This window comes from Hyperolius riggenbachi, chromosome 1, assembly GCF_040937935.1.
Source record: "Hyperolius riggenbachi isolate aHypRig1 chromosome 1, aHypRig1.pri, whole genome shotgun sequence".
In the NCBI taxonomy this organism is placed as follows: domain Eukaryota; kingdom Metazoa; phylum Chordata; class Amphibia; order Anura; family Hyperoliidae; genus Hyperolius; species Hyperolius riggenbachi.
Genome location: NC_090646.1, coordinates 518476071 through 518498038, shown reverse-complemented (window position 1 = coordinate 518498038; position 21968 = coordinate 518476071). Strand labels below are relative to the sequence as shown.

Sequence of the window (21968 nt, the reverse complement as noted above, 5' to 3'; positions counted from 1 at the left end):
CATGTACTGTGTCTCCTGTCCCTGCCAGCCAAATCCAAAAAAGCTTTATTGGCAGGACCAAATACATTTAGCATTGCCAAAGCAAAAACAAAACATTAACAACATGGTGGGGAGGATTGTGGGAATAGGGGAATGATATAGGTATACTGTCCATAGGGGTGTGGAGAATGTAAGGGATGGTCAGCCTCTCACACAAGCTGCAGGCAGCCCTCCTGGAGTTTAGGGACTGTCAAAAACTTTTCAACCTGTGACATACCTTATGTAGCTGTCTACATGAAGTCTTTACAATAGGGAAAAAGCTAAGCTTTTCCCACAGACCCTGCAGGCAAGCCTCTGTATATTTACCAGCTTGTCTGCTTCAGCGATGTCAGGGAATTTTTTTTAAAGGTACAGGAGTCTCGGGGGGGGGGGGGGGGGTGTTCCATACATCCAGAACCCCCATCTGGCTACGCCAGTGCAGTGCTGTGCTCCTTAAAGAGGCACGGTAGTGACATATAGTAGAATGCAGTAATTATTTAGGATATCCACTTTTATGTAAATTTTCCTGGTTTCAGCATTAGAAACACCTATATCCATATATTGGTATGTAACCCATGCTCCCAGCGATGTTTAGCCTGGGCTTATAAGCTATGTGGAATCCTCCTCCCAGAGCATTGTGGTAGACCAGGTATACAATATTTTCCTACTGGCTTTAGAACTCTCAGTAAACAAACATTTCACGGAGATCACCTGACAGGACTAAAAATGTCGCCACCTATGATACATTTCAGAATGTCAATCAGGGTAAGGAAAGGTCTTGCAAAGGACAAACGCTGACTAAAGCTACATACTCACGGGAAGATGGATCGGGGAATCCACAATGATGAAAGATGCTATGAACGAGAGTTCCCTGATCCATCTTTCGCAAACGCGTACCGAGGTGACAAATGATGGGTGCGAACGAGACTTTGAACAATCACGTTAATTATCGTTGGACTCTATGGGGATCGCATGAGAGTCTGCAATAGGATCCATCATGACAGCCGCACATTGCTAAACATTGTTTAAGTTTGTTACACAATCTCACGAAAATGATTGTTCACGTTCTGGGTATGAGCCTTAATTCATTTATAAAGTAATATTGTTAAAAAAAGAAAAGGAAATGTATTAATTGCGCTATTTTCACTATAGTTGCTCTTTAACTATTTTGCTGACAAGAGAAACACCATGGGCGCCTCTGATAATACATTCTTGTGACAGGTACTCTTCAAATAGTGGCTATGCCATCCCCTTGTGACAGAAAATAATATATGAAAAGTATATAATATGAAAAAAAATAAACCAGCTTGCCCCCTCAGATACTGCACTCATTTATGCACAAATACAAACTTGGCATTCACCCACTCACATTAGCCATACAACATAAAATACATGCTTCCACGTGGGACAAACCTATGTAAGCAATTGTAGGACCATTTCTTTAGAATCATATTAGACGGGGCTTTGGTTTTAGCTTAAGTCACCAATTTATGGTTTTAGTCACCTTTTTACCATTTGTGTACAAAGATTGATCCTGAATCTTTATTAACAAAGCATAAATGTGGGAGTGACTGTTGTTTCCAAGAGCACAAATTATGTATTTTTAATGAAAACATTAATAATGTTTAGTGATAATGTGATGTTCTACATTGGCAGTGCTACATTTGAATTCTCCAGGCTCCCTAGTATGTAATAAATGTGCATTCTGTAATGTGTTTTCTTGGCCCACGTGAAAAATGTTACAACTGGGTTGGCCACCACGGGTGCAATCTGAGAATGACAGCTTGGCAGTGAAAGGGCTAGAGGCCAACTCCATTGAGGAATATGAGTAATCACTCCCTGGTATTTATACTTAGTCCTCTTCCTCCATGGTTCCATTTGAAAGAAAACCTGCCAGGATACAAATATGGGAGCTGCTACTGTCTATATCAGGGTTGTCAAACTCAAATACAAAGTGGGCCGAAATTGAACACCGGAACCAAGTTGCGGTCTAACCTCAATGTCTACTGGCCTCTCTCCAACCCTTATACAGTTCCCTGATGTCTAGTGGTCCTCCTCCCTCCTCTATATAGTTCCCTAGTGTCAAGAGGCCACCCTCCTGCCCTATACAGTCCCTTAGGGTTTAGTGCTCCCACATATTGACTTCCTTGGTGTTCTAAGGCTTCAACTACATTATTTCTTACCAGGTGGTCTGGAGTGGGCCAAACATAATGCGAAGTGGTTCAGAGGGCCAGATTTGGCCCGCCGGCCGGAGTTTGAATGTATGGTCTATATGCTTTTAAAACTAAACTTAGAAAAAAGTTTGTGCGCTCAGAATTTTAGCTATAAATTACCAATTTGCAAACGTGGCTCGCGTTCTTACTATTGTGTCAAACAATATATAATGATATATAATTGGCAAAGTAATGACTGGCAGAGTAACTGAGAGCTTCACAGGGAAACCAGGCAGGGTAGCATGAATCCAAGATGGTATCTTTCAGAGAGGTCACCCAGGGACCCCATCTGTATTTGATATGCTTGATACCACCCTTCGCTTGTGAGTGCAATATATTTAAATTTTATTAAAAACGCTGGTTTTACACTACATTAGTGCTTTTAGTTGCAGCTTTTATTCTGGAACAACTCCTGGTGCATCTGCTGTTTATTATCGCAACCCCCAACGCTGTCATTCTTACCACCGGATATTTTGGAGGGTACTAGGCTAGGGTGAGCGCGGGCAGGAAGGGGGGGGGGGTCCCCTGCACTGGTGGAGTGGTTTATGAAGTGACGGAGAGTGACACAGTGAAAGAGGTGTTGGACGACATTTACTCACAGTTATACGCTATATTTTGTCTCTTTTATTTGCATATAACGTGAGAGTCTTGGCTAAAGGTGTTGACTATATGGTGTCCTTAGACTTTGATGTAAACCCTGCCCAGGAAGATCTGTGGACTTGTTTGGATCCCGGACTGTGAGATCATTTACTTCCTTATGCCTATGACTGTGAGCGCAGATTTTTTTTTTGGAATATATGCTTTTAAAACTGCAGGATCTTACAGGGGGGTGGAAGAGGAGGAGACAACTTTGGGAGGAGCCCTAAATTATGTTGTCTACTTTGATTTTTAGGTTCATTTCCTCATAAGACGGAGAATGTAAGGTTCCTGAGTAACATGAAAATGCTTCAACCAGAAACGCTGTCACCAGTGTGCTTCTCTGAATGAGAGTGTGCTGTCATTCTTTTACTGCTCACAATGATGCGCAATATAAGAGCTCTGGAGGGCCACATAAAATGGCAAGGAGGGTCACATTTGGCCCGCGGGCATTGGGTGTGACACCTGTGCTGAAGAGGCTTCTCGTATCCTCTTTGCTCCTTCCACTTGCCAGGACCCTCTAAAAGATCCAGGCTGTGCTGCTCTTCTTGCACAAGCGCGGCCGCTCCTGCACAGTAGCACGGAGCTGCTCATGTATGCCGTATGGCAGCGTTCCTGCATGAAGGGGAGCGCGGTACATATTTTCAATATGTCAAACTCTTGTTAGATTTTATTGGAAGTCTGTGAGCGGCAAGGATCTGTTTTTTTTACCTGAAGTTTGCCTCAAGTACTCTGTGGAGGCAATGACTTCTTTTCCTGTAACTATTATACAGAACCCGTGTACGTTACAGATTAGTGTTACATACCTTCATTCTTTAGATGTCATTCTTGTAAAATCAATCTTAAGATATTAGCTGTACAAAAAAACCCCTGCAGGCTCTGGTTGCTTCAATACTTAGTGAATTCCTGACCTTAGACAAGCATATAGGTTTGCTGACACTTAACAAACTGTTAACCACTTGCCGACCGCATGCTTATACCGCGCGTCGGCAAAGTGGCAGCTGCAGGACCAGCGACGCAGTTCTGCGTCGCCAGCTGCAGGCTGATTAATCAGGAAGCAGCCGCTTGCGCGAGCGGCTGCTTCCTGTCAATTCACGGCGGGGGGCTCCGTGAATAGCCTGCGGGCCGCCGATGGCGGCTCGCAGGCTAAATGTAAACACAAGCGGAAATAATCCGCTTTGTTTACATTGTACGGCTTTGAGGTGCCCCCCCCGCAACATGCCTGCAGGCAGAAGCGATCAGACCCCCCCTGCACATCATCCCCATAGGGGGGAAAAGAGGGGGGCGATCTGATCGCTCTGCGTGCACCCTGATCTGTGCTGGGGGCTGCAGAGCCCACCCAGCACAGATCCCAACAAACAGCGCTGGTCCTTAAGGGGGGGTAAAGGGTGGGTCCTCAAGTGGTTAAAAAACATGACAGCACCTGAAAGTTGCACATTCAAGAATACGCCAACACCCATATTTGTGACATTAAAAGTTGTCCCTTAGGACTGTCTTGGCACAGTGTGTGTAGTTGTAGGGACAATTACTCCTGCCTTGCAGCGCTGGGTCCCTGGTTTGAATCTGGGCCAGGACACTATGTTCATGTTCTCCCCATGTTTGCATGTTTTTTTTTTTCCAGGCACTGTTTTTCTCCCACATCCAAAACACATACAGATAGGTTCAATGTTGGCCCCTAGAATTGCGCTTGGACTATGACAGGGGCGTATATGAGTTTGGTAGAGGTTACACTGTGAGCCCCTCTGAGAAACCGCAACAAGACTATATACTTGGTGACACTGGACTATGACTATGATAGAGATTAGACTGTGAGTTCCTCTGAGGGACAGTTACTCTGTAAAGATGCCAGCACTATAAAAGATATAAAATAGAGTCAGCACAATGGTGTATTCAGGCAGGGGCGTAGCAATAGGGGATGCAGAGGTAGCCACCGCATCGGGGCCCTTGGGTCAGAGGGGCCGTGAAGGGCCCTCCCTCAACCACAGTATTAGCTCTGTGCTGGTAATAATCACTTCTATAGATACTTTAAACAGTAGTGATCACAAACAAACAGTTCCCCATCCCCTTCTTGCTCCTATGACACTGTAGTTGCTATTGGCAGGTTTTGGTGCGCTGTATCAATTGTTATGTATAGAGTACTTGGGGGCCCCATTGTAAAACTTGCATCAGGGCCCACAGCTCCTTAGCTAAGCCACTGTATTCGGGAGTTGAATCAGAACAAAATAAGGGCAAATGAACCAGCAAATATGAATGCAAGTTTGCACGGTTTAGTAATGCTAGGCATATACAGTTTGTAATAGATCAGGTAAAGAAGCAATGTCTTCCCCTGGTTACCTATTCTACCACTTTCCATCAGAAGTTATTAGATATGATTTCAGGGTAATATCAGTCACACGGGCAGCTCCAGGAATTTTTTTAGGGTGTGCTATGCAGGCGCTGGATCTTTTCTAGGGGTAGCTATGAATTTGCGGTGCCGGAATAAAATCAGGGGGCGTGGCCAAAAGAGCATGTCTATGCACTGGAAAGTGGGCGTGTATAGGTAATAAAGTTGCCACAGTATAGGTAGTATAGTTGCCCCAGTATAGGTAGTATAGCTGCCCTAGTGTAGGTAGTATAGATGCCCCAGTATGGGTAGTATAGATGCCCCAGTATGGGTAGTATAGATGCCCCAGTATGGGTAGTATAACTGCCCCAGTATGGGTAGTATAGCTGCCCCAGTATGGGTAGTATAGCTGCCCCAGTATGGGTAGTATAGCTGCCCCAGTATGAATAGTATAGCTGCCCCAGTATAAGGAGTATAGCTGCCACAGTATGGATAGTATAGATGCCCCAGTGTACGTAGTATAGCTGCCCCAGTATGGGTAGTATAGCTGCCCCAGTATGAATAGTATAGCTGCCCCAGTATAAGGAGTATAGCTGCCACAGTATGGATAGTATAGATGCCCCAGTATGAACAGTATAGCTTGCCCCAGTATGAATAGTACAGTCCTGGCCAAAAGTTTGAGACTGTCAAAAATATTAGTTTTCACAAAGTTGTCTGCTAAACTGCTTTTAGATCTTTGTTTTACTTGTTTATGTGATGTACTGAAATATAATTATAAGCACTTTATACGTTTTAAAGGCTTTTATTGACAAATACATGAGATTTATGCAAAGAGTCAGTATTCGCAGTGTTGGCCCGTCTTTTTCAGAACCTCTGCAGTTCGACTGGGCATGCTCTCAAGCAACTTCTGGGTCAAATCATGACTGATGGCAACCCATTCTTTCATAATCACCTCTTTGAGTTTCTCAGAATTAGTTGTTTTTTGTTTGTCCACCCGCCTCTTGAGGAATTACCACAAGTTCTCAATGGGATTAAGATCTGGGGAATTTCCAGGCCATGGACCCAAAATTTCAACGTTTTGGTCCCCGAGCCACTTAGGTATCACTTTTGCCTTATGACACGGTGCTCCATCGTGCTGGAAAATGCATTGTTCTTCACTAAACTGTTGTTGGATTGTTGGAAGAAGTTGCTGTTGGAGGGTGTTTTGGTACCATTCTTTATTCATGGCTGTGTTTTTTGGCAAAATTGTAAGTGAGCCCACTCTCTTGGATGAGAAGCAACCCCACACATGAATGGTCTCAGGATGCTTTACTGTTGGCATGACACAGGACTGATGGTAGTGCTCACCTTTTCTTCTACTGACAAGCCTTTTTCCAGATGCCCCAAACAATCGGAAAGGGGCTTCATCGGAGAATATGACTTTGCCCCAGTCCTCAGCAGTCCATTCACCATACTTTCTGCAGAAGATCAATCTGTCCCTGACCCTGATGTTTTTTTGGGAGAGAGGTGGCTTATTTGCTACCCTTCTTGACACCAACAGCCACAAAGATGTGTGAGACCGCACACTAGAGATGTCGGGGAATGGGCGTGCAGCGGATCCACCCCTGTACCCACAGGGTATAGCGAACAGTTTCTCCAAGATGATCCAGCACCGCTCTTTTAATCAGAAAATTATTTTATTGGATCATGAAAGTACAAACATTAAAGCTGCATAGTGGCTACGGTCCACCGTTTCGGACCATCACAGTCCTTGTTCACGCCACACAGCCAAATGAACAACTGCAAGCATGCTCCTTATATAGTCAAAACTATGACCAGTGGCATAGCTAAAGAGCTGTGGGCCCCGGTGCAAGTTTTACATGGGGCCCCCCCAAGCACTCTATACATAACAATTGATACGGCGCACCAAAACCTGCCAAGGACAACCCCAGTGTCAGAGGTGCAAGAAGGGGATGGGGAACAGCTTGTTAAGGATTACTACTATTCAAAGCATCTATAGAAGTTATTATTACCAGCACAGGACCAATAGAGAGCTAATACTGTGATAGAGGGTGGACCCTTCGGGGCCCCTCTGGCCCAAGGGCCCCGATGCGGTCGCTACCTCTGCACCCCCTATTGCTACGCCCCTGGCTATGACATGGCAACCAATCAGAGAAACCTATGCAAATGACTGGACCTGTTGGGGAACTGCAGGGCTTGTCCACAAAGGGTGGACCGTAGCCACTATGCAGCTTTAATGTTTGTACTTTCATGATCCAATAAAATAATTTTCTGATTAAAAGAGCGGTGCCGGATCATCTTGGAGAAACTTCTTGACACCAGGCCATCTTCCAAAAGTCTTCGCCTCACTGTGCGTGCAGATGCACTCACACCTGCCTGCTGCCATTCCTGAGCCATCTCTGCACTGGTTGCACTCCGATCCCGCAGCTGAATCCTCTTTAGGAGATGATCCTGGCGCTTGCGGGACTTTCTTGGACGCCCTGAAGCCTTCTTAACAAGAACTGAAACTCTTTCCTTGAAGTTCTTGATGATCCTATAAATTGTTGATTTAGGTGCAATCTTAACTTCTGCACCCCAAAGCACCCCCCTAGCGCCGCCCATGCAGTCGCATCACTGAATATGCTAGCTTTGTGCAGCTGTTGCTGGCATACTACTTCAACCTGCTCATGTTTTGCTCACACTGGTTTTGATAAATCTGCTTCATTATTTTTAAATCGTTGCAGTATTTGCCTATGCAATATTTCACAAAGAGCTGTACCCCTACCCATCTTTGCTGCTGAGAGACTCAACTTCTCTAAGATGCTCTTTTTATGCTTATTTTTCTGACCTATTGCCAAATAATCCAATGAGATGTAAGCTGTTCCACCGGGAGTTTTCATTACCATTGCAGTTGGATAATGTACTGGCTAAGGGCACTGCCTTTGACACAGGAGACTAGGGTTCGGATCTCGGCTGTTGCTGTTCAGTCAGCCAGCACCTATTCATTGAGGAGACCTTGGGCAAGTCTCCCTAACACTGCTACTGTCTATAGAGCGCGCCCTAGTGGCTGCAGCTCTGGCGCTTTGAGTCCGCCAGGAGAAAAGAGCAATATAAATGTTATGTTCTGACCACTGCACCACTCTTCTTTTGTTGCCCCGTCCCACTTTTTGGGAAGTTGTTGCTGGCATTAGATTCAAAGAGAGAACTTGTCTTTGTACCGTTTAAAACTACATTCAGATTTTAAAAATGCCTATATCATCATGTTCTGTTTTCATTTACACTTTATACATCTTCCGAACATTATTTGGAAACTGGGTTTTATAAATAATGCTATAACTGTAAATAAATACCACGTGTACCTAATCGTAGCATTCCTTGGCCACAATGTTTATCTTCCAGCCATTCTCCTTCATAGATATCTCCATTGGCAAAGTACATTCTACCCCAGCCACTCCTCTGTCCAGCCTTCCAGTCTCCTTCATAATATTCTCTGTCTGTGCAGAAATATGTTCCATATCCCTAGAAAGCAATCACAGTATATCACAGTTCATATCAGTAAGACGCCCTGGATGTTATTTACGGAATCACTATATATTATTTACATAGCTCAAAACAAATAGTGGGGAGCATAGAGAGATGAGAAGCTCAAAACTCTACAATCCAGACATAAAGCAATACAAGGACAAATACATATATAGTCTGTATGGTTTGAGACATAACTATACATGTTCATAATGATAAATTACAGCAGAATAAGAAGACCTAGGAGGACTTCATTGCCCTTGCAAGCTTACAATCTAGAGAGTAGTGAGTTGGTGACATTAGGGAGTGAACCTCCAGTACGGATGCACAGGCTGAGGAGGTGGCACAGGGGGGACTAAAGGAGGTTCAAGGAGACAGAAGGAGGCACAAAGGGGGACAGAAGGAGGAACACACAGGGAGGGAGAGGTGGCACAGAGGGACAGAACGGAGGCTGCCTGCAACTTACACTATCCAGACCTTGTGATGTCTGCTCTCCAGGAACTGGCGACGCAACTGCTTCTCAGAACACCAAATTTCCTGCTGCTACTTACACACAGCAGAAGCAGGTGATCGGACTCCTGCAGGGTGCAGGGCTTTATTAGGGGGTGGGGCCCCCCCCCCCCCCGACCCATGGCACCTGAGGCAATGGCATGGAATGACTTTGGTTAAAAGCGGCCCTGCAACCCAGCTAAAATTAAAATCTGTTTATTGGTTACTCCTTCAGTCTTTCCAGTAAAAATTAAAATCTAATTATTGGTTATTTATTCAGCCAAATCAGCTAAAAATAAAATCTAGTTATTTGTTACTTCTCCAGCCCAACCAGCTAAAGATAACATCTGCCTCACACGAGACGATGTTCACTCACATGGTCAATCGTTATCATTATCATCATAGCATTATAATAATAACCGTCTGCCTATTGGAATTTCATTATTTGGGCACAAAGCATGGAACCTACAACTTACTTGTTTTTTGTCGTTCTTCCAGCCTCCAGAATAAACCTTGACGTATTCACCAGTGATTGGGTCTCGCACACTAAGGGTTCCAAAACCACTTCTTTTCCCATATTTCCAGTCCCCTTCATAGATGGTATTTGTAGTTTTGCAGACATAAGTGCCTTTTCCTGAAATATGATGAAAGGATCAGACACACTTGGAGAACTTGTCCTAATTATTTTATTGTATTAATAAAACCAGTGTACAGTACTATCTTCCAGCAGTACTAAAGGCCCCCATTGCTGAAGCACCAAGGTTTGGGGGGAAATAATCAAATTCCAATTAAAAAAAGTTTTGTTTTTGTTCAGACACAGGAAAATAACATGGTCTTCAAAGCTAACCTTTTAGTGACAAGGAACCTCCTACATTCAGCTTATAAGATAGATATCTGACATTGGGCTCAGGCCCGGATTTACATCACAGGTGCCTATAGACACAGCTGTCCTGGTACCCTAGACTTTCCACTCCATGCACCTACAAACCCCCAACTAACCGCACCACAAGTGTTCTGGCTGGCCCAGCTGTCACTTCTCCCTTACCTGTCAGGTAACTACAGATGCTCCTTAGCATTAGGTAGCTAGAGGTACCCTCAGTATTAAATAGCTAATGGTGCCCCCTACTGAAGGGAGATCTTGTCAGTGGAATGTAAAGAGCTTGGTGAGTAACCTGTCATTTACCCTCTACTCAGGACTCTGCATAGGGAAGGAAAGAGGGAGGAGCTTTGGGAGTGGAGTGAGCCACCCTCATCATCAGGCACCTGTAGGCACGTGCCTACAGTGCCTTATGGTAAATCTGGCGCCAAATGGGCTCATGCTTTTCTCTTAGCAACCAATTAAATTTTAACTTTTGTTTGGTTAAGGTGTAAGTGGTACACAATTCAATATCAATAGTTTAGTTTCCATTTCATTTGACAGTGCATCTCTAAAACAGCTTGAACAATGGCCTCAATTCACTAAGCTTATCTCCTGTCTTTAATAACTCTTCTAGAGTTGTTACCATGGTGATAAGGCATGTAGTATTCAGGAAACATTTTACCTCAGGCAAACCTAAAGTTAACTCTTCTGTCTTTAAGTTAACTCTTTAATCCTTAAAATAACTCCAGAGTTAAAGACAGGCTGTTCATTAACTGCATGTAAAAATAACTACAGAGGAGGTAACTTAACTACAGAAGAGGTAATGTAAGGAATGAAGAGATAAGATAACTCTCTCACGTGTGGAGGTAAGTTTTCTCTTGCCTTATTATCTCCAGCATAATCTTAGTGAATTGAGGCCAATGACATTTCCCCTCTCCCTGCCTGTGTTACCTGCACAGAGCAGACTATTGCAACTCTGGAGGAGTCTTTTGTTTACTACTCAGAAAATACATGGTACTCACTATGCTTGCAGGAAGGCTGAGCTATGCATGTGGCTGTGTCTGTGGGTAACTTCATAGTAAAACATTTTTAAAGAACCTTTGGAAAACTCTTGTGATGTGTAGATTTGAACTGAGGGAATTGCTTTAGACGCATGGAATATGACTTGAAAGCATACCATACCGGAAAACAACTCAGTTATCTAATACAAGCAATCACATCTAATTAGTGTACTGTGACTTGTGTTTCTGTGACCACGTTTGCCAAAATGCATGCAATGGGTTCAAATTTGAATGAATCACATCTCAGTAGGCAGTGTTAGAGAGTATAGCCCAAGGACTCCTTACTGAGTAGGTGGCAGCTTACAGAACAGGAACAACCCTTTCAACTTCCCTGCAGTAAAAATCTTATCTAAATCTGTCTCTGACTGTTTCTTTGATGTATAAGTGCTCCAGAAAACAGCACTGTAGCCGACACAAATTGGGTCGGAGAGCTCAGAGAAGCTCTTTTGCACAAATTACAACTGAAGTTTCTTAACTCCTTCTGTACTGGAAACAATAGGAGACTCATATCTGTGCTACTAATGTTCTATTTCTTAGCTGTACTACACATGCAATTCATTATGTCATAAGTTTATTTTCACTTCAGTGTCACTCTAATGTTCCACCATGAGGTAATCTCAGTTCAGCAAAAGAATCTGGACAAGTCTGTACTCTCTGGAATGTTAGGCTTACTGGTGACGCAGGTATTACTTTAAATTTTTCTAATATTTCCTGTGTGCTAAATGGACACACTGTTATGTAATGTATATAACCGACTTTTACATTAGTATGTTTCCAAATAAATGGAGAATCTGACGATTCTGTAGCAAAGCTCCCTTATACTCTCTCACCATGTCTCATGTTGTTCAGCCATTCTCCTGTGTACTGGTCCCCATTCACGCTGTACACAGTATGCCTCAGGCCAGACTTCTGGGCTTTCCTGTCCCATTCTCTCCATGGGGGTTCTGTGTTTCTGGGATGCTTTACAATAGGCATGTCATTGGCACCTGAAATGAAATGTGCCCATTACACTGCATGTTACTACTGTACTGTATTATATTTCATTTGTGCCATTCTCATGGCAACATTACCCAGGGTAGTGTTGAAATTTGGGATTGCAACACTACTCTGTTATTACTGTTAGTTCTAGAACTGTTTAGCTGGCTGCAGATTGAAAGGACCATTGTAGCAAAAGGTATGTGGAGGCTGCATTATTTATTTTCTTTTAAGCAATACCAGTTGCTTGGCAGTCCTGCTGATCGCTTGTCTCTAATTGTAGCCATAGACCCTGAACAAGCATGCAGCAGATCTGGTGTTTCTGACATCATTGTCAAGTCTGACAAGATTAGCTGCATGCTTGTTTCTGGTGTGATTCAGACAGTACTGCAGCCAAGTAGACCAGCAGGGCTGCTGGGCAAGTGGTATTCTTTAAAAACAGATAAATATGGCAGCCTCCATATCACTCTCATTACAGTTGTCTTTTAAAAGCACTGAACTGTGTTTATGACAATTTTACATTAAAAGTAGTGTCCCTTTACAGGAGTCCTGGCATGAGAGCAAAATAGAGGTTGCCATATTTATCCTTATATTGCTAGTAACTTGGTTGTCATGCTTTTCAAAACTGCAGTAAGCATGCAGTCGGTGGAGACAGACTGCAGTCAGAACCAAACTCTGTAAGGCTAGGTGCACACATAGCAGAAACGCTAGCGTTGCGTAAAACGCTGCGTTTTATGCACCAATGCTACTCAATGGGCTGCATAAAAAAATGGATGGGTATGCGTTTGCACTTTGGCGTTTTTAAAATCACAATACACTCAATGTATTGTGTTTTGTATGCTTTTTTATTTTTAAATAAAGATTTCTGATGCATTTCCGCTTCCTGTTGTCTTCCTAGTGATTTGCATAAATGTAAATATAAAAACGCATATGCGTTTTATTTCCGCGAACCGCATGTGCATTGAAAAACGCATGTGCATTAAAAAACGCAAATGCACCAAAAACGCACACAACATTAGCATTAAACAAGACATAAAACGCAGCCTTTTACATTATGTTATGTGTGCACCTGGCCTGATAAATCTACATACTTATTCTGGTTTAGTGACTCGGCAGGTGTTGGAGGCAGATAATCAGTCTGCAGCAGGAGGCAGTATGAAAAGGGAGTAAATAAGCAGTTTAATAAAATAAGTTTCATTAAAAGGGCAGTGCTTCAGACACTTAACCACCTTACGGGAGAGCGGGTGAGTTTCTTGAACATTTCATTTTTTATTCTTGGTTGATATAAACATGAAACACTTCTCATTTATTGTTAAGCATGCTTCAGGTACTCTTTAAAGAGAGTCTGAAGCGAGAATAAATCTCGCTTCAGACCTCATAGATAGCAGGGGCATGTGTGCCCCTGCTAAACCGCCGCTATCCCGCGGCTTAATGGGGGTCCCTGATCCCCCAAATCTCCTCCGTACAGCCTGGGAGCACTTCCTGGTTGGGGCAGGGCTAACCGCCGCAGCCCTGCCCCACGCGCGTCTGTCAGCGCGTATCTCCGCCTCTCCCCCGCCCCTCTCAGTCTTCCTTCATTGAGAGGGGCGGAGGAGAGGCGGTGATGCACCGCTGATAGACGCGACTGGAGGCAGGGCTGCAGCCGTTAGCCCTGCCTCCAGGAGCGACAAGGTCTGCGACCAAGTGTTGCAGTGGGGGGTTTGGGAGTGAAGGGACCCCGGTTTAGCCGCGGGATAGCGGCGGTTTAGCAGGGGCACACATGCCCCTGCTATTTATGAGCTCTGAAGCGAGATTTATTCTCGCTTCAGACTCTCTTTAAAGCCCAATTATAGGGAAAACAATCATTGTGGCCACGTTCACAGTGGTGCATTCAGGGGCAAACACAGCATAATATAATAATACGGTAGGACATCATGCTGGGTACACACAATGCAATTTCCCATCCGATTGACGGGACAGGATCTGACAATTATTTCCGCCATGTCCGTTCTGATCCTGATCAACAACAGGATCAGTTTGGATCCAGCTGACATCAGTAAAGAAGGGGAAAGTGAAGCATTCTGCAAGGTCCCAACTTTCTTTTTTACAAGCACACAGCAGGGAGTACATTTGAAATCGGCGCCGGTAGACTTGAGCACAGGAAACAGCCGGTATATGGCTGATCCTGCTTCTGCACAAGTCCGGCCCGTTTTAATTACTATTCCCCCTCCAGGCCGCCATGGATAGTGGGGGAATGAAATAATTCGGCTTCCAGCGATTGCTGGAGGCCGAATTATTGTGTTTTTTAAGCAACATCGGCTCCGTCTTCTGAAGGAGCCGACGTTACTCACTGAGCGCTGCAATAGGAGTGATTCCTATTGCAGTCTATGGAGGCGAGGGCTGCGCCCAAATCTAGCAGCGCTGAAAAGCACTGCTACGCACAGCAGGGCCACGGGGCTGATTTCCTACCTGGTTCCAGTCTGAGAGGGGATTCTGGGCACAGTAAACCTCCCCCTAAACTTGTCTATGGTGTTGTCCGTATAACGACCGCGTTGTAACTCAGCTTACCGCACAGCAATGTACCACCCATGTGACGATCACAGTGCAGCGGGTGCATTGCGGCACAATGGGTTGTTGTATGTCAATAGCAAATGCACAAAAAATGTCTGCTATTGGACAAAAATAAACCAGTGGAAAAGGGGCACCATAATTCCCACATTAATTTCAGTGCACTTGCAATTGGTAAAATGTGAGCGCTCCAAGAATTGCAACACTGCCAAGTTTAGGGCCCTCTCACACTCACTTGCATTATTACACATGGAATCTATGCAAAAATGCATGCTGTGCATAAAAATTAAGCTGAGTTTTGCAACTGACCTACTATGAACAGCCACATACAAAGCTATATGTGGTGCATTGCTACGTGGGAATTATGTGCATAACAGTGCAGAGAAATGCACATATAATAAACAGGCCTTTGGGCTGCCCATACTAAAGTAATCAAGTCTGCCAGAGACTTATCACTCCCAACATGCCCCGTAGATGAACTACATACAATCCCATGGGCCTGTTCACAGTACTGTGTTGTAACTGATCACATTATTCTAACTTGCTGAATGCAGGTTTTGCATAAAAGTCTATGTCTAGTCTCCATTGCAGTTCACAGTCATTATAACACATTATAACGCATGCGTTATGCAAATGACCACTGTGAACCCAGCCTCAATCGATTATGAGCAGTTTAACAATCCAATGGAGCATATCAAAATGAAAATCTTCCAGCAGTTCATGTAAAGTATAATTAAGCTGTGAAGTTAGAATACCAGATTGGTTTCAGCAGACCAAGGATGTTTTTTTGTTTGTTTAACCCCTTGTGTACCAGCAGTCTCTGACCCCTTAAAGGGGCACTATGGCAGAAAAAATGTAAAATTTAAAATATGTGCAAACATAGACAAATAAGAAGTATGTTTTTTTTCCAGAGTAAAAAGAGCCATAAATAACTTTTCTCCTATGTTGCTGTCACTTACTGTAGGTAGTAGAAATCTGATAGAAGTGACAGGTTTTGGACTAGTCCATCTCTTCATAGGGGATTCTCAGCAAGGCTTTTACTCTTTATAAAAATATTCCCTAAAAAGGATTTAAACAATGATGCTGGCTAGCTTCCCTGCTCGCTACACAGTTTTTTGGCATTTGGACAGAGCAACTGCCATTCACTAAGTGCTTTTGAAAATACATAAATCCCTGAGAATCCCCCCATGAAAAGATGGACTAGTCCAAAACCTGTCGCTTCTGTCAGATTTCTATTCCCTACTGTAAGTGACAGCAACATAGGAGAAAAGTAATGTATGGCTCATTTTACTCTGGAAAAAACGTACTTCATATTTGTATATGTTTGCACATATTTTTTTGCCATAGTGCCCCTTTAAAGTGAACCTTAAGTCTACTAAAAAAAATGAGATTTACTCACCTGGGGCTTCCCTCAGCCCCCAGCAGCCAATCGGTGCCCTCGCAGCTCCGCTCCGATGTCCCAGGACCCGCCGGCGAGCACTTCCGGTGTGGCCGTCACCGGCCGGCAGGCATGGGAACGCGAGTGATTGTTCGCGTTCCCAGCCTGTATATCGCCCCCTATGCTGGACGATCACTCGCGTTCCCATGCCTGTCGGCCGGTGACGGCCACACCGGAAGTGCTCGCCGGCGGGTCCTGGGACATCGGAGCGGAGCTGCGAGGGCACCGATCGGCTTCTGGGGGCTGAGGGAAGCCCCAGGTGAGTAAATCTCATTTTTTTTAGTAGACTTAAGGTTCGCTTTAAGGACCAGAGTCTGCTAGTACCAAAGAACGGCACCTCCCAACAAATTGCCACACATACACGCTGCTCCCGCTGGTAATGCCGCTCTCCCATGCCGCAGGTCCCTCTCTCTGCCATTGCTATGACAGCAGAGCTGTGTGTGCAGGTCAGGAGCCGCTTTTATTGGCTCCTGACGCTGTCCATCAATGCAAGCCAATGGGATTCGCTCACAGTGATGACAGGGTCAGGAGCCAAAAAAAAAAGCGGCTCCGTACCTGCTCACACAGCTCTGCTGTCATAGCAATGGCAGAGAGAGGGACCTGCGGCATGGGAGAGAGCAATGCTATCAGGAGCGTGCGGAGGGATGATTGAAATCTGTGCCCTGGCAGGGAAAGAGGATCAAGGTCCAGAAGCGGTTAATCCGATATTTCTTTAATTACATGTTATCTGACTTTTCATGTTTTGTATTATATATTTAGTTTCAGATGGAGCTTGATATGCATAGTCTAATACACAGGTGTCAAATTCCAGTCCTCGAGGGCCAAATCCATGCCAGTGTTTATGATGGAGTGAGAAATGGAGAAATGTGTTCTATCTGATGAACCACATTTTTCCTGATACAAGGATACTAGGTGTGAAAAAGTTTGGAGAAACGGGGGGAGCAGGCACTTAGCGCCCCATTTTTCTTACCTAAGGACCCCCCGCACCCCACTCAATCGTGAAGTCATGGGCATATGCAGAGCGCTCCAGGACACTGTGGGACGCAAGCAGCTGGCCAACATCTGTGCACTGATAGCGATTACCGGTGACCTGGAAATGAGCTGTGTGTGTGTGTGTGTGTGGGGGGGGGGGGGGGGGGGGGTTCTAGGGTAAGAAAGAGGGGGGTCAGAAGAGAACGGGGGGAGTGGTGGGCATCAGCACAACTCCCCCTAAATGCCTGCTCCTCCCTGTTTCTCCAAACTAGGGTAAGAAAGAGGGGGGTCAGAAGAGAACGGGGGGAGTGGTGGGCATCAGCACAACTCCCCCTAAATGCCTGCTCCTCCCTGTTTCTCCAAACTAGGGTAAGAAAGAGGGGGGTCAGAAGAGAACGGGGGGAGTGGTGGGCATCAGCACAACTCCCCCTAAATGCCTGCTCCTCCCTGTTTCTCCAAACTTTTTTGCATCTGGCATCCTTTAAGTCTCATCAGTCAGTTTGAGCTGTGCCAAAAACGTGTGAGGCCCTCGCCCTCGAGGACTGGAGTTCGACACCTGTGGTCTGATATATGGGATAGAATTACAATCCTCAAGTAGTTTTCATTGCTCTCCTTCGTTTCCTGTTTGCAGAACAACCTGTTTCCTGATAAGGCTTTATGGAGGCACCAAGTACAAGAAGGAAGGGAATATCTCTCCAATGGGAATGAATCCCCCAATCTCTTACTTATCTGGGTTTCTGACAATAATTAGTCCCAAGCCTACAAATCTACAGTCAAACCATTTATTAGCTCTATTCTTCAATGTTTTACTGAAATCTGACTAGGCACACTTACAAACAGGAAGTACTCCAGCTTGTTGTTAATCATTTACACTCCGCCAACAGGAAGCACTGGATGCAGAGGGATGGGTTCTCAGGACTGTAGGCCGTTCAGTTACAAATGACAAAAAAAAAAGAATTTAAATGCTCACCAAGTACCTTCCTATCCTAAAAGCCCTGAATAGTAAATCATATTAGGTACTTGCATGTTGTGAAAGGAACCTTTTAATCTGTAATTTGTTGTGGCCTCAGTGGCTGTAGGATAACAGGTTGCACATACTGTACACTGATGATGTTCACTCTAACAACAGGAGCGCTGTTTTATCCCCAGGGCCAGAAAGGCAGGAAGAGCTTGTTTTCATGTAACATCACGAGTGGAGACAATTTCCACAACAGAGGAAGAAATTTGCCATCCGGATGTCTATATGCTTACTTGTAAAATAACGGCTGTAAACCTTACTAATGTAATTTGCTAGTTACTGTGGATTAGCTGAATCAATGAGGATCTGCTCAATATGGATGTCTTGGGGCCCTTTCACACTGAGGGCTGGTGCACACCAGAGCGGTTCTGAAGCGTTTTTTAAAACGCTTGCAAGGGGAAAGCCACTTGGCTAATGAAAGTGAATGGGACGGTGCACACTAGAGCGAGTCGTTTTTTCCACAAACGCAAACTCAGGGGCTGCAGCATTTTTTAGATTTCTGAGGCGTTTCTGCCTCAATGTTAAAGTATAGGAAAGTGGAAAACTGCTCTAAAAAACGCTAGATCAGAGTGAGTTTCCAGGTGTTTTTGTTACAGAAGCTGTTCAGTAACAGCTTTAGGGCCCATTCACACTTGTGCGGGAATCGAGCGATTCCCGCTCACGGCAAACCGCTAGCGGTTCTGCAAGAACCGCTACACAATGTAGCGAGTGGCAGTGTTCTCACTGCCGCGGTTGCGGTTAACGATAACCGCAACCGCGCTGCATGCAGCGGTTTGCCGGCGACGAGCGTTCCGCGATTAGCGATCGTGATTAGCGTGCACAGCACGCTAATCGCGATCGCTCCACAACCGCCGCAGTGTCCAGTGATTTTTTTCGCGCTAATTGCGGGAAAATCACTCCCGCAAAACGCCGGCGGTAATCGCCGGCGTTCTGCGGTTCTAAGTGTGAATGGGCCCTTACTGTAACAATATTTGAAATCTGCTACATAAAAACGCTCCAAAAAACGCTAGGCAGGTTTAGAAAACCTCTCTAAACATGCCTAGAATGGCTCTGAAATCTGCTTCAAAAACCTCTAGAGTTTTGCAGATCTGCTAGAGGTTTTTGGTGTGCACTGGGCCTGAATCAGTTTCTGACAGTTATAGCTGAATGGACAACCTAATGTCCATGTTTCCCTATGGGTCAGTTCACAATATATGCATTTTAATTGAAAGCTTTTTACAATGCACTGCTATGGAACAATGGATCAGTTAAAACATCCGTTTTTTTAGCTTTCAGTGTTAAAGAGAAAAATAGATGAAGTGGCCCCTCCAATAGCCTCTTAGGTACTTTATTTAAAGGACACCTGAGGTGAGAGTGATATGGAGGCAGCCATATTTATTTCCTTGTAAACAATGGAAGTCTTGTTGATCTTCTGGATTACATAGGGTCAAAACCCTGGAAGTTCCAGATAAAAAAAATCCACTTCACTCTTCACTAGTGTGAAGAAACGTTCCGTTTTCTCATTGCCCCCAATGCAGGGCTTCAGGGTCCGTTTCCTTTCCGCTGGGCTCAGCGGTAGGAAAAATTGCTGCAGAACCAAAGTTGCAGTCTGTTCAGAGTGGATCGTGCGGAATGGTTCCCTTCAAACGGATGGGTGTGTATGGATCTATAGGTTAAGATTGGTTCCATTCGCATTCGTTAGAATCTTTTCTGATCCGCGAACGGAACATTTTTAACGCCAGTGTGAATTGGGAATTAGTTAAATCAAATGACGATTACCCGTTGTGTATATGAAGCCATAAATATCATAACAACTGTCCAATGCACTGTCCATAGACACAGTACTGTGAGGTCTGTGACATGAGCTGGCTGGGTGAAGGAAAACTTTCTACTTAGAATTCATGCCTTAATTAAAAATGAAACGATTATTATGCATATCCCTCTCATAATAATAATATGGAAGCATTTTCATACAGATGAGACGCTACCTGTATACAGACCTCTGTCTTCTTCAGGCCCCAGAAGTTCCTCCTCGTCAAGAAATCAAACATGAAGAAGCCTGGAACAGCAGTGGCAACAATAAACTCGGTAGCTATAGCAACGAGACGCTGTGCCGGAAGCCTCGGTCACAGCCGAGGAGGAGTTCCTCCTTCTCTGGTTTTCACCAGCCTACAGTGATCTCTGTTCATTCTGATCTCAGTTGCTACGGCATTTATACTGGCAGACTCTGGGTAACATGTTCGTTTACCATTGCATGAATTAGCTGCCTGTGGATAAGCCTGGCAACATGGTGTATTCATGTTGTTTTCCAGAGCGTTGCGCTAGGTGGCGCTATTGTAACACACTACTTGTACAGAGTATGCTGCCATTACTTTGTTATGCTGGCAGGAAGGTTGTATGCTATACAGAAAATAAATGTCTGAGTAGTGTTTGAGTATACAGTCCTTTTTACATTACCTGCTTTGTTAGCTTGTTTTGTTTTTAAGACCTAATAATGGTTATAACGTCTGTCAGATTTTTATTGCAATCTGCACTTCCAGGAGAAAGACGTATCCATTCCTGCCAACCTTATCCTAATCACCTAGACAGGAAGTCAGGGGAAATGTCTACTTTACGATTAGTTATAATAAAAACCTAAGAAAAAAACTTGTCATCTTTCTTCACCCTAAGATGTATACACAAGCATGTCATGGGACAGAATGATTTCTGGCTGGTGGGGATTGACTGATTGCTCCTCCTTGTCACGAATATAGGTGCCCATCAATGATACAATCTACATTGTACAATCTTATCAGATCTATGTAGTATACAGGTAAACTGAGTAAATATACTGTACTTTGGATATTTTAGGTATACCTCCCAACTTTCTGAGATATGAAAGAGGGACACCTTTAGACACATCCCTGACACCTTCAGTATAGGTAGCCAGATGACCTCTCCCCCCCCCAACCCTTCAGTATAGGCAGGCCCGGTCCGGTGAGGCAGGCGGCAGAAGTCTTCGGGAAGGCACCAGGCAGAAACAGGTAGTGAAGAGAGTGCCTGGCCAACCTATGCTGGGGACAACTGTACCTAGCTACCAAAAATGGAATTATCGATTGACCAATAGGTTGCCAATTGATATGTCCCTAATGATAGGCAGTTCCCCTCCCCTGAGAGACATACAGGGATCGTCAATGAGATGCAAATATTTGATGCAGCATTATGTAAATTGTGTATGCAGATTTACATAGCTTGAAAATGGACCAATCATATTCCACTTTGGTGAGATGTGATTGGTCCAGTTTCAAGCCGCATATATTTTTATACAAAGTTTGCATAATTTTGAAGCAATTCATAATTATTTGCATCTCATTGACCATCCCTACTGAGTGACATACACTCCTTAAATCAGCTGAACTAAAAATAAATATAAGAGCTGGCCATACTTGGGCTTTCCCCAGTGCCCCCATAACCTCATTGTCTCCTCAGCTTATTCAGCCTCCCTGTGTCTTCTTGCCTGAGATATAATAGGGACAAGGAGAAAGTGCAGGCACAGTATGGTATGAGTGTGTTGACAACTAAGGTGTTTGCACGTGTGGCAGTGGTATTGTTTGTGAATGGGGCAAGGCGACACAGAAAGAAGTTAAGTTGAATTCAGAAGCCCAACAGTCGTGGCTAGGACAGTCTGAACATTGCAGGTTTGTGGAGTCTTCCGGCATGTATTGTAGGACTGAAGAAGGTTGTGTAGGAGGGGTGTTTTGTTGGGTGGGGTCACAGGTGTCATGCTTAAGGAGATGGGGCTGCAGAGTATATAGCAAATGGTGAGTGAAACTATTAATAAAAGGCTCATACACACGTCCAAATTTCATAACCAGCAGCACAACATGACCAACCACACAAGTAGTTTACCTAACAAGTATGTCCACACACACCTACCAACTAAACAACCAATTCACTCAA

General features: G+C 44.4%; 1 protein-coding gene across 4 annotated transcripts in view; it reads right to left on the bottom strand.

The window, feature by feature from the left end:
• The window catches only part of MORN3 (MORN repeat containing 3), a 36816-nt gene extending 16545 nt beyond the window's left edge, over window positions 1-20271 (bottom strand). The window contains exons 1-5 of one of the 4 annotated variants that reach the window (XM_068245034.1): window positions 20018-20271; window positions 17867-17950; window positions 11931-12086; window positions 9657-9814; window positions 8529-8688 (exon numbers count right to left, since the gene is read on the bottom strand). In XM_068245034.1, the coding sequence (XP_068101135.1) occupies window positions 8529-8688; window positions 9657-9814; window positions 11931-12075 (463 nt within the window). In that variant the 5' untranslated portion in view covers window positions 12076-12086; window positions 17867-17950; window positions 20018-20271. The remainder of the gene's footprint in view (window positions 1-8528; window positions 8689-9656; window positions 9815-11930; window positions 12087-17866; window positions 17951-20017) is intronic. The other 3 variants (XM_068245025.1, XM_068245016.1, XM_068245007.1) reach the window with 3 other exon arrangements.
• Window positions 20272-21968: the final 1697 nt, after the last annotated feature.